This window comes from Sorghum bicolor, chromosome 5 (assembly GCF_000003195.3).
Source record: "Sorghum bicolor cultivar BTx623 chromosome 5, Sorghum_bicolor_NCBIv3, whole genome shotgun sequence".
Classification (NCBI taxonomy): domain Eukaryota; kingdom Viridiplantae; phylum Streptophyta; class Magnoliopsida; order Poales; family Poaceae; genus Sorghum; species Sorghum bicolor.
This window is the reverse complement of record NC_012874.2, coordinates 62,098,228-62,111,885: the sequence shown is the minus strand read 5'-3', so window position 1 is coordinate 62,111,885 and position 13,658 is coordinate 62,098,228. Positions and strand designations below refer to the sequence as shown.

The window sequence follows — 13,658 nt, the reverse complement described above, 5'->3', positions numbered from 1 at the left end:
CCTATCGATTACTACTCTAGTCATGATCTATAACTAGAGCACTCAATGCCAGCGGAGATCCTATGCTTTGATGTAGAACAACTATACAAACCACGCTTAGGTAAACACTAAGGTAGGAATTAGATAACCATAAAAGACATTCAAGTAATTAAAGAAGATAAATCTATTAATACTTTAGTCTTAAAAAGGAATGATACAAGGATATACTAGACCTTCAAGGACTCTTACAGAACCTGAGCATCTCTCCCTAACTCACCACCAAGGTATTCTACTTCTACATCTTGAAAATAGAGAGGAGGTAGCTCCCTTGTGGTGCGTGTGAGAGTGGAGAGCCTCTCTATTTATAGTAGTTGGTTGGTTGGTTTTTGAAGGAATATTATCGGAATACAATATGCAACTGTCTTGGGGACTTCGTTAGGTGGGGCCAAGTGCTAGCTGGGGGCTAGAGGTGTGACCATGGGTCAGGCGACCCCTGTGCTCGGCCAAGCCCATGTAATGCATCCCCTCCATCGCCTTCATCATGATGGCTAGCAAGTGGGGTTCCCTGTGTGATCCTAGGGGTTGGGCGTGAAATGTTATCAACAACTCTAATTTGTCGGCCTTCTCCGCTTGTGCTCACATTAGAAGATTTTTTGCTACATTTCATGTATATTTTCTGCACTTTTTCTATGTTATTCCAACATGTGTTGTGTGAAACACATAATCACCAACACAAAATTGGTTAGTTATAATCCCTAATACCAAGTTTGGTGTTTATATGAATGCATCTTATGTGGGGTTTGGCAGTTAATTTTAGGAGTTATATAAGGACCACCAACATGCATGGATCCACAGGAACCATGACACAGGATGCCAGTTTGTGATCGTGGAACTGAGCATGAAGGTGGTGATGGTGTTAGTTGCATGGATGGCATAGGGGCGTTGGCAGGGTCACTCGAGCACTGGTGGTGTCGGCGCACCGTAGGCGCCGAAGGTGCAGGCACCAATGATGTGGAGGTTGCCGCTGGTAGGTGACACCAAAGCGGGCCAACCTCACTCAGATGTGCAGCAGGAGTGGGAGACCTACTTGGTAGTGGCAATAGTTGGGCCCCACCCACAAATGCTAGGGTAGCCAATGGAATGCGACTAGGGATGAGCAGCGGACCAGCACAGATGACCGCCAGGTCCTGGAGGTTCGGCAGCTCATCCTCACCGTAGAGGGAGCTATCGAAGCTATATGTGTTCGCGCAGTGGCCGAAGGCGGAAGCTCGAACAAGGAAGAGAGGCCCTGCATCAAAAATCCAGTGACATGCCAAGTGGACATGTCCAAGCAGCGGTACCCTTTATTGAGAGGAGTGGTGCCAAGGAACACACACGGAGTTGAGCTAGGGAAGAGTTTGTGGGGGGATCATCGCAGTGAGGTTTGAATAGTAGAGGCAATAAAACACACGAAGGTAGGAGTAATAGGGGAGCTGATGCATAAGTTGGTAGGGGATGGTATGATGGATGGATGTAGAAGGATGCCTATTGAGCATGAAGGTGGTGGCAGCCAGGGCTTCAGCCCAATAGGGTGGTGGCATGAACGCATGTCGCAACAATGTGTAAACTGTGTTGATGATGGTGCATAGCACTGTTTTGGCTTTGCCATTTTGCCAAGAGGTATAGGGGTTTCAGAGGTGCAACATGACATCGTTATACAAGAGAAAAACTGGTGGTGGCATGATTGACGAATTTAGTGCCATTATCAGCCTGAAAAGACTTTGGTGTGACGCCAAACTGTGTATGAGCATAAGCAATGAAGTCAACAATATTGTGTTATACATTAGATTCATGGCATGAAGGGAAAGACCGACAAAAGTGAGTGTAATTATCAAGAAACACAAGATAATATTTGTACCCTAACTTACTGAGTACTGGGGATGTCCATACTTCACAGTGAATCAACTCAAAGACAGCAGTGTTGGTGGAGACAGAACTGCTGAAAGGGAGCCATGTGTGTTTGCTAAGCTGATAGGGATGACACAGACCATGGCTGCTTATTACAGGAAATGAAGGACATATTGATGAGTGTAGTAAGGGTTGTAGCATGAACGAGGTGGCAAGGCTATAGCATTAGGATTAGGGATGAAAACGGATCGGATACAGACAGATATCACTGATATTATATTTGTTTTCATATTTTTGGTCGAATTCGGATTCGAATACGGATAATGTCAATCATGTCGGATAAGATATGATTGGTTGTCGACATCATAAATATACGATTTAAGTATTCGGATACGGATACGGTATCGGATGTTGAATATTCGGAATCGGATACGGACAGATCTGAACCCTTCTAAACGAATTCGGTCTCGAATACGGTCGGAAAATATCCGTACTATTTTCATCCCTAATTAGGATGATGATCGAGAGATGGTGCAAAGATCTCCGCTACTATGCAGCAAAGAATCACGTGCTCCATCTGCTGGTCCTTAACAGACAGAAGCCCAAAGCATCAAACTCGATAGAATATGCACTTTTGTGAGTAAATTGGCGAATAGAGAGAAAGTTATGGGCAAGTGCAAGAGCAATGAGAACATTGTTAAGTTAAAAAGTACTTTCGGTTACAAAGGATGACATATGAGCAGTGGCGCTAGTGTCAAGGACCAGGGATTGGAACTTTGGAGTGCCATCTGGTTCAGGGCGGTGATGAGGCCGGCCTAATTCTAGCCGTTGTCGCCCTGCTAGGGACCAGCAGGTACGGTGGATGTGTGGTGACATCAGAGAATTGCCCCAGCGCAAAGCTGGTGTATGCCTGTAGGAAGGTGCACAAGTTACACTTGGGGCACTAGGGGCACGCCATGTGGCCTAGGGCCACTGCACCACAACCCTTAATCAGCGACTGACTTGAAGTTGTTGTAAGGGGTATATAGCGATAGAGAGTCCGTGGCTAAAAGTTATAGCGACGGACCTCAGCAGTTGCTGTTGAAGCCGTCGTTGTATGTATATAGCAACGGACTTCATCTTTAGCGACGGACCATCCATCGCCCCATCATTTAGCAACGGACAGTCTATTAGTAGTTTTAGCAACGGACAGTTCATCGCAATAACAACTTTTAGCAACTGACAGTCCATCGAGATCAATTAAGTAAGTTTTAAAAAATAATCCACATATATTTAAAACTGGACCACATTCACCACCAATACTATACTAAATGACATACACAAATGGACACATTAATCATACTCTCAGACATCCATATCAAATGAGTACATATATAATCTTGTGACTAGCTTATTAAGCTTCTTGCCATCAAAGCAACATACAAGCATACATATAGTAGCTGAATACATAATCTAGGTAAGTCATCTAAAAGTGATCCAACATTATGACCATCAGGTTCAAGTTCACAAACTAAAACTACCAGATTGTACTCCAAAAGCATTCAAATATAGTATTTAGTACACTATAAGATAGCATCTAGTCCAAAAGCATTCAAGTTTACTCCCAGCACCTTTCTTGCCAACAATATAACATTGCCTAGCGTATCTAAGATGATCTTGCAGCACCTTGAGAAGGTCTCTGAGAAGAACTATCAACCCCCTGAGATCTTGTTTGCTGATTGCAGACCTTTAGCTGTTACAAGTATCATAGTTAGAAATTGTAGATCTTGCAAGCAGGCATGCATGTTTTCCAATGAAGTATTTGGTTACTACTAAAACTACTAATACAAAGTGGTATTCATTATGCGAGAACGTGTTAGAGGTAAGTCTACTATGTTAAAAAATATACTAGTATACCACCAGAGCGATTGCTAACTTAAAAAACGTTTGCAGATAACCTAAAATGGATCTGAGAAGAATTTGGAGAGCTGAGTTAAAGGTTTACTCTGATGAACTGAGATAATGGTATCAGATAACTTGTAACATATGTTAGTCAATAAATGAATTATTAATTTGGGAACAGCACCGAACTGACAGATTCAAGGAGCAATATATATTCACAAATCCTATCTTTTCAATTAGCCAATAACGATTGTATCAGGATTCCTAATCTTACTGCTGGCCTGCAGCAACACAATTGGGCCTTAATATGCATACAATGTACACTGCATGAAACGATCTAGGTTGACTTTCTTTAACACTGTTTAAGTGAAGTTCTTACTAAAAGCACAGCCAAATGCCACAACTATAATATATGCAGACTTAGTACTGGAAAGTTCGTATGCTTCAATTTTGATTAAAGAACCTCAATTGGAACATATGTATCTAAACAAGCTTATCCGGCTGGGATTCTCCAGTAGACAAGACAAGAATAATAGTAGTAGTACATAGTCCTGACTAAATCTTGACAGAAAGAGAAAGAAAAGAAATCATCAAGGTAACAATGCAGCAGAAATCGCTGAAATGACTTGAACGCCTGAGCTTGAATGCTAAAAGCACGTTGGCATTGCCTTGTCATTTCATTACTTTCAGTTTAGACCAAACTGTAATGGTGCAGTCGGATAAAATAGGAACTACAATCACCAAACAAAATAAACAAGTAAATAAACAAGTGAACATGTTTGATCGAAAAGGGAAGCAAGTAGGAAACAAACGTACACTTTGTTTATCTGCTTCATGTCTATGATATATACAACACTATTTTCCATTTATTTAGAGAGAGTTCTTGTTGAGACACTCTTAACTCAATAACTTGTACCAGTACTAGTACCGGTAGCTAGCATGTTTTGAATTCTGAACAATGCACACAAAACTAAAATTTTTATTCACTAATCTTGCTTTCTTTGCGCGCTGACTATGGTAAACTGGGAGAAGAAACAGGGGCAGTGCTAGTGGGGCATAAACACAAAAACCTGACGTACAGGCAAGGCATGGCGAACCACCACGCACTGGCCGCCAGGCATAGCCGCGGCTGCCACCCTGCTGACTCGTCTTGTAGAGTTTACAAATGTAAGTCATCCCAATAAAATTGCAATAATTCAGGGCAAGCCAATTCAAAAAAAGGCCCATCTTAGTTAACTGGTAGTATGTTCCACCTTTTCGGATTTGCTCATTCTAAAAACATTTTTTTGTAGAATTTATAAATAAAAATTCTCCAGATCTAATTTTAATTATTTCATTTTTAGATGAAGTATGACAAAATAATAGGCAGTATTTAAAGATTGCTAATCAGTTAAGGAAGCCAACTTGAATTTAGAGAGGTTATCAAAGAGAGGGTCTAGAATTGAGCACCTTATTTTCTCTTTAATCTTCAGGTGAACAATCTAAGCTAAGAGGTCATTCAAAGGTTTCTCATAGATTTTTTTTCACATTTAGCGAAACAAAGAAAACAATAATTAGCAGGCACAAACCTTGTGAAGTTTGCCAAAAGAAAAAGACACATACACGCATACACCTCATTATTCTCCACTTTTATGGTATAATTGCGTCTGGCAAGAGAAGGCTTACTTGAAAATAGTTTTGTGGCTTTTATAGTCCTCAAAACTGAATGCCCTGATCCACTTGTTTCACAGTAGTAACACCCATCTCCTCTGCCACACGCAGCCGGTCGATCCATTTAGTTTCTGTTCATGACAGCAGGTGCAAGTTTAGAATTAGCATCAATGTTGTGGATCACTTCATTCTAGAACTGAGGCATGGCTGTAGGATACTATGTTCATCCGCTCATCCTGGTCAGGCAGCGCTTCTTCTCTCGTCAATCCTGCAGGAACATACCTGAGAGCTGCTACTGCACTGGATCAAGGCACAGAACAACTGACAGCAGATCCTTGTAAAGATAAAGGATATTATGGCAATCAAAATAATTTTCAGAACCTACAGACTAATATCTACAACTTTCATAAAGAAGACATATTTTTATCATGCCTTTAAGGTATCCTAATCCATAGTTGAAGACAGACCTCATAATCTGCTCAAGAATTGGGACAGCAAGGTTCACATTTTCATATACCCAAATCCTTAAGTCCAAAAATATGAAATTTAACCAAAGATCAGAGAATTCCATATCCTACAACTTTGGTATTACTAACCTTTGCATAAAGAACCAATTAAATGGACCTGAGCAAGACCCAATATTAACTGAAAATCGTGCTGAGGAAACAATAATTTGAGCTTTGAAAAAAAAATATATCTAGAGTTTTGCTTATCCAAACATCATGATTCCTACTAATCTGGAAAGCTATAGGAAAGTACTGCAAGTCTCTTATTCTTTATGAAGTCCCCCAATGCCTCTAAGGTTACCAAAATACACCTATATCTAGTTCTATCAAAAATTTCGTCAGAACATGACAGCTAATTTAGAAAAATCATATCTCCCAAACCATTCAGGATAAAATCATGAAACTTCACGAGCTAATAGATCTGAAGCTCCTCTACAACTTTCCTATTATCAACATTCAAAGAAATAGAGATTTAGGTCACGAAAACTACAGTAATAGGTATAGTACTCAACTATCAGGCAGCAAAATCCAAGAGTTGATTCCCAAAGGTGATTCCTCTCTCAATAACAACAAATACCAAGACAAAAGACCATCCAAACCATCTCAATCAGAGTACCCAAAGGGAAAAAACTTCTCACCTTGGTTATCCCCAAGCTAGGGCAGCAAGAAACAAATGGGGAAAAGTCGATCTACACCATGTTGCAGCCCTAATCGATCCTCTCCTCGTCCTCAATCCATTCCTCTCCTTCCCTTGGTTATCACTGGATTGGGGAAGGTGCTAGAGAGGGAGAGGGCGCAGGGAAGAAGGGTGGGGGAGTTTCTGGAAGGGAGGAGCATGAACAGGAGGGAAAGTGGCTGCTGGGAAAGAGATGTGGCTTCTATTGTTGGGGGTGACGTGGGCTTGAGGGTGGTGGTGGGCATCTAATGTTGGGGGTGGGGCTGCGGGAAGGGCCCAAATACCACGCGCGGATGGAAATTTTCTATAGCCACGGACCATCTGATGTTGTTCCTGATGTATAGCAATGGACCGTCCAACACAAAAGAAAAAAATTATAGCGACGGTCCGTCCATCGCCCTATTCGGTTTTAGCAACTGACCGTCCTTCACTAACCTTTAGCGACTCACCATTCTATGCTAATAACAACTTTTAGCAACTGCAGTTAGTTGCTGATTAAGGGTTGTGGTGTAGTGGGCACGGGGGTGCCACAATGGCTGCTGACCGCCCTAGGGGTTGAAGCAGATCCTCGAGAAAGTAGGAGGGAGGGCACTGCAGACACACCCTTGGAATCGCCCACCACTACCGCCCCTTCAGTGACTCTTCCGATTGGCTATGTATCTTAGAGCCCATTAGGGGGCGCGTCTAGAGATGATCATGCCCAAGACTATAATTATCCATCAACACTCTGATTAGGGTTTGAATTTTGTTGTGTTCTTGTTTTCCTATTGAAATAGACATTGTTCTTGTGTGGCCAAGATCGAGTTCTATGAACCAGGGCCCCTATTCTTCATCTTGTTTGCCTGTGTTGACTAGTCCTTCCGAATCAAGACTTGAAGCTCTTATCATTTTACTGCACTTCATATATACTTGAAATATTAGATTGCCTTCATCCTAGTCTTGCTTGTGTTCTCCATTCGCTTGTGGGAAAGCCTTCTCAGTGAGGTCAATCACGTTGTGCATGGTTGAAAACCAGTAGAGCAGTAGTGTAATTGTTATGGGGATCCTAATAATCAGACTTGGTTCAAAATCAAGATAAAAAATGTCAAGTTCTTCACGAATCGAAGTTATCGTGCCTATAGGAAGATCGAGCGACGTCTACATCCCAACAACAAGCTAAGCTATACAATTATCCTAGAAGAAATCTCAATGGTCTCTCTCCTCTTGTGGAGCAAGTGGTGCAGTGGGTGGAGGTAATTCACTGTGCCAAAAAACCAGATAAGTGACATGGCTAGATAGTGATTAGTGACATGGAAAAAACACGTCACTTATATTGCATTATTGATGTAAAAAAATAGTGGTGCCTATATTGCATGAAATTTAGAACTCAATGCATACATCTTTGTTGCTATTATATGTTTATCCTTGTTATCCCTTTGGTCAAACTCTCCCTTGCGGGGGACAAAGGTGTGAAGAGTGAAAGTCGTTTGTCTCACAAGCTTGTTTCAGTATTGTTGAAAGCACCTTGACATCATCCCCGGAGAGAAACAATGCGTCGAGCCGTCGAGCATGCGGGAGCAGGAGGAGGAGGCAGCCAACCGGCCTTAGGGTTTCAGTCTAGATAAAGGCTCCAGATTCAATACACACTAATGGATGGTATAGATTAGAAATGACAAAAAATGGACACCGTACCATACAAAAAGAAAATGTGTCTATCACTTTACTATATACTAATGCACATAGACAAGTAGATGAGCATCAACCATCAACGGATGAAAGGGCAATGGGAGTTGTAACACTATAAGAACAAACTGCACGGTAAAACTTCGGATCACCGGCGGCTCTGCGGTATTACGAACCATGACCATTTCCACCACCAGGTCAAAAAAAAAAAAACTGATCACATTAGTTTGATTCACCACCCAACCCAACTGTGGTGCATCCTGCTATCCTACAACTGGTAGTGAAAACTTCTTATCTGCGCCGGTTTCTTCGTGCATCACGCAACGGAAGAATAGCCGGCGATCGTAAATGTTCTACCACCAGCTCGGCGTATGATATGATGGTGAAAACCAGCACTTTGTTCACGGCCGGCCAGATCATACGCCAGGCCGGCGGTTCAAACATTTATCAGTGCTGGTTGATCAACCAGAATGGGCCCCTCAGGCTATGAGCCGGTAGTGTTAAGTATCACTACCTGTTCTCTCGTAACCATTGGAGAGAGTCCTTGGGTGTAGAGAACTGATCCTATCTTACCTATACATGGTCAGTAACATGAATTAGTGCACAAATGAGATTTAGATACTGACCACATGACCAGAACCTATAAATGACATATGTGTGTCTCTGTTGATGTAGTAGAGATGGAATTGATGTAGCCAATCTTTGTCCAGTTTCGAGGCTTGTTGCTCCTTGTTGATGAAGAACTAGATGTAATTCTGGAACAGCGGTTTCTGGACATGGGGTAGTAGACCGCCTTCAAGATTCTTCAGCGCTATAATAGATTGGTTTGTGTTTTGACTACAGAGTGACGTAGGGAACCACACCGTTATCTATATATACATGCTGTGGGGCCAGGGGCTGAACCCTAGGAGGCTTTGGTTTGCTGCTGATTGCAGCAACGGGTTATTTCATGAAATACGCACTGTTAGGTGGACTTAATAATTATTGCCAACCTTATATGATGGCCTGAGATCACACTTTAGCAAATATATTCATCCATAAGTATCTTTTCTTTTAGATAAAGGGATTCAAAAACCAGCTTATCCCTTAGCACTCAGGGAATCAGACCACATTAATTCATCCACATGTATCTAAATTCATCCACATGTATCTAATGTAGAATTGAGAATTACCAGATACAATTTAAATCGTTTGTCATAGACTCATAGGTGCCACTACCAAAATGGTGGAGTTATCCTAGTGTTTTAATTAGTAATAAGAACACTACACCAGTCCTAGCAGCTCATGGGAATCTCCCAAGGAGGCATCTGGTAGGAAAAAGCTCATATACTAAATGTTATTAAACACTATGCAGATTCTGGATGTGTGCTGATGACCTCAAAAGCTAATAACATAACTAGTGTAAGTTGCAAATTTTTGTGTAGGTTACGCCTCCATTTCATAGTAAGGCACCATAATCTCAAAATAGTACAGCTTCCAGGTTTATTGTTTAAACTCAAAATTAAGACTAGTTATATTTTAGAATAGTCAGGCTCCAACAACCTGTTACAAAAAAAGTACTACTGAAGGTAAAGACTAGTTCCTGGCATAAAATAGCAACTGATAAGGAGCCACTAAATTAAGCATTAACAATATCGTTTCACCAAATAAATTTTAATGTTGAATCATGGTAGCACAACATACAAGCACATAATCCAAATGACAGTCAGGTTCATTACTCTTTCCAAGAGTTCGCTAAAATATTTGCAGGTAACATGGGTGTCCATCAAAGGAAAACGTTGGGAGATATGTTACCAACCGATTTACCAAATTACAGGAATTAGTATTCTAATGTCTTCTTTCTTGTTAGACTCCTGCTCTCCTCTCCTTAAGTACATGTTACATTATTACAGCAGCACCCTGATACACTCACTGCCATTGGGGCCCTATGTAGCGGCTGTTAGGATGAGTACGCCGATCCGTGCGCCGAGGCCCAACTCGTGCAGCAGCTGTCTTCTGCTTCATTGGCAGACTCCCAACAGTACTCATGTTGCCTGATGAAGTGGCATGATCCTGCGCTGTTACAAGATAAGCTGGATCAAGGTCGTAGAAGACACGACGCTTGCCACCTATTTCTTTCATCACACAAAAGGAAGCAGGTATGCGGTGCGAAAATCTCAGGTTCTCCACAGTAGGTATCTCCAGGACTCGCTTTTTCTTGTCAGGTTTGAAAACAGCTTTGTAACCATCAACTTTAGCCAGGAAAGAAAATTTTGTGCTAGCATCATTGCGCTCGATGATCTCACCGACAGCAAATTCACAACAATTATGACTGGACGGACTCTGCTCTGGTGCCCAGTCCATATAAAGGGCCCAAATCTCACCTACTTGTGGATCTTTCCTGCTTCTCTTCTCGCTTTGAGACATGTAAGCGTCAAGATTCATAGAAGGGAATGTTGTGTCCAGGTCAGAGGGAAGACAACTAGAGTCAAGTAGCAGAAATCCTTCTGGAACAATATGATTTTTCTCCAATGCAGGGCCATTGATTTTTTTTGAGGATGTTTTCATGCCCAAATACCCTGTAATGTGGTATCCGGTGAGAAAATCGAAATACCTCACCTGAAGGTATATGGAACGTGGATTTATCCTTTGCTGCCACTAGTAAGCTAGGAAAGCCTTTAATCCTGATGAGTGGGATAACATTGGCGCCACCATTGTCCGACATGTCTGACAGTATTTCCACAACTTCATACTCATAGGACCTATTCTTATATGCATCTGTTGAGCTCCATTGCTTACTCCATCCCTTGTAAAGAGCCCATACCTCAGCCCTTTTAGGAAATATTTCATACACCATCGTCATTTTGGTTTTTGCAGAACCTCTTCCACCAGAAAGTTTTTTCACACAGATTTTCTTCCATTCAACAGTATGAGAATACAAGGAACTGTATTCTAAGATATCAACCTTTTCTCCAAGGCAAAACTTTCCACAAGCAACTGGCAAAGTTTTGTTGTTCCATTCTTTCTCTTCTTCAGACAATGGATAGAACTTTAACCAATATAAACACTTTGAATGACCATCACATTTTTTCTTAGCATAGGATCTTGGCATATGATCAATGTTATCATAAAGGGCCCAGATCTGATCAGCACTACCATCATTATATGTTATACTATTGATGTCTCTGATCTTCATAACTGGCTCAGAATAGCATTCGTCCTCAATAACAAAATCAATGGCTTCTGTCATGATATTGTCCTCATCATCACTCGTACACATACCTTCTGTTATCTCGTGGATGTTTATGTTGCTGGACACAGGATTTTCTGATGATTGCCTGTCAGCACTAGTGATGTCACCACCTAGTATTTGATTACTGTTCATGCTGATATTACATGAATAATCATTCTCCCTTTCCCTCTTTTTGCCATCGGAGCTATTCTGGCTAAGTTTGCCATCAACATGTTGCTTTCTCTGGTTAGAACTTCCACGACTGCAGGATCCTGACCCTGGCATAGTGGATGCTTGCTCTCTGCCCAGCTTATTTAATTTGTCAACAACATTTGAGTGAAAAGTATCTGCCATTGATCTTCCAACAATGTTCTTGTCTATCTCTGGTATTCTAGTGTTCCCCTGAACCGTCTCAGGCTTGTTGGATTGATTCACACCACCTGCGCTCTCATTTCCTTCTTTGTATGCACGTGAAGAGTTGACAGCGTGACCTTGTTGACTGGGAGTCTCATGCTGTTGCTCTTGGAACATGGTTTCAGGAACTTGAGAATCACTAATCATGCTTGATGAAGTGGGCATGGGCTCCTCTGGTTTCCTCTTATTAGTTTCCTTTGTCACATTTTGTGTTCCATTCTTCCTTTTCCAGTCATGTTCTGGCGTGGGTGGTTCCTGATCCTCTATACGGGATGCAGTGAATTTCTTCTTGCATGTCTGACAGACAACCCTGCGGTTCAGGACTTCTTTGATGTACTGGAACCGATATTTACAATGTGGGCAGTTGGTCCAAAATGTTTCGCTAGATCCAGACTCGCTCCCTTTATCTGCATCAGTTTTCTTTGATGGTTTGTTCTTATTAGTTTCCTTTGGCACATTTTGTGATCGATACATCCTTTTCATGTCATGTTCAGTTGGCTTTACTGGATCTGATAGGACAGAATATGCTTCAGCCACCAACTTGAATGCATCTTGGGCACCAGCAAAACTATTTTTATCAGGATGAGTTGAAAGTGCAATCCTTCGATATTGCTTGGTTATTATGGTTTCATCTGCTGTTTCTTCGACCTGAAGTATTCCGTAGAAGTCTATCTCACCACCCACAAACGACTCTGCCGCACAATGGATATCACAGATGATTAACATTTGGGACATATTCTCAGCCAGCTCGGGACAAAGTGCTTGAGCTCCAAGTATAATTTGTTGCGCATGACGGAAATCTTTCTTCTCCATACTCTCTAAAGCAGTAATTTCCTTGGCCTTGAAGGCCTCTTCTCTATTGTGATCACTTATATTCTCCATAAATATACAACACAATGGCCACACAAAAAAGTGCAATCAGATGCAAATTGTCGTGCTGGTTTCCCAAACAATGTTATGCCAAAGAATCTTTAGTGCATCTGGACCTGAAATATCCAAAAGAAACGATCCTTAGTAATTGAAGACTTGATCTTAGAACACTATAAAAAGGAATGAATAGTACTGGACAGCTATCAGAATGATAAAAAGACATTTTTGTAAAATGATATATTCAAAGGTAATAAGCTCGAAAGAAAGAAGCCATATTTTCAACACGTAACAGTTGACTACATTGCCTGTTCTATTAGTACAAGAAACAACACTTTGGTATTCTAAATGAAAGACACCCATGGCTCAAGGTACAGAATACAGAAAAAAGTGGTGACCTATTAACTGCAGTTGTGCATGGGGAATTATTATAATTGTTATGGCTTCTGCTTATCAACAGATATCACATAAAAATGGCACACGGTAGCAGATGTCAAATGGATTAGATGACATATGCCAACCACTATGTAAGAACTGCATATTAGAGATGCGGTGGAAAAACACGTCACTTCTATTAGGTGTGAAAACATCAGTGATACATCTCTCAGATTTAGTAGAAAAATGTCAAGAAAAAAGAGACCATGCATGTAGTAGTTACATATATCACATATCACACTGCTATAAGTTAACAGAAAAGGCCCCACAAAATGTGTACGTACCAGTTAGAGTATAACGGGAAGTAGTTGAAATGTTGATTCTGCATCTGCAGTAAAGAAAAATATCGGTACCAGGTGGCCGCTTTGTCAATAGATTCCTGTTAAGTAACATCAAATTACAGATGGAACAATTAATTAAGTGTTCCTGGACAAAAAATGAATCAGGCAACAGATATATATATATGGATACACTAGCAAGGTGCTCATCA

At 41.2% G+C, this 13,658-nt stretch overlaps 1 protein-coding gene and 1 long non-coding RNA gene across 2 annotated transcripts; both read right to left on the bottom strand.

Moving 5' to 3' along the window:
- On the bottom strand, positions 3,277 to 6,779 carry LOC110435936. Its single transcript, XR_002453707.1, has 3 exons — positions 6,542 to 6,779; positions 5,413 to 5,528; positions 3,277 to 3,598 (listed from the first exon to the last, which is right to left on the bottom strand). It is a non-coding gene; the product is annotated as an uncharacterized LOC110435936 (long non-coding RNA).
- LOC8058604 lies at positions 10,150 to 12,748 on the bottom strand. The gene is made up of 2 exons (XM_021462106.1): positions 10,840 to 12,748; positions 10,150 to 10,727 (listed from the first exon to the last, which is right to left on the bottom strand). The coding sequence occupies exons 1-2, from the start codon at positions 12,746 to 12,748 to the stop codon at positions 10,150 to 10,152; spliced, it is 2,487 nt and encodes an 828-aa protein (XP_021317781.1).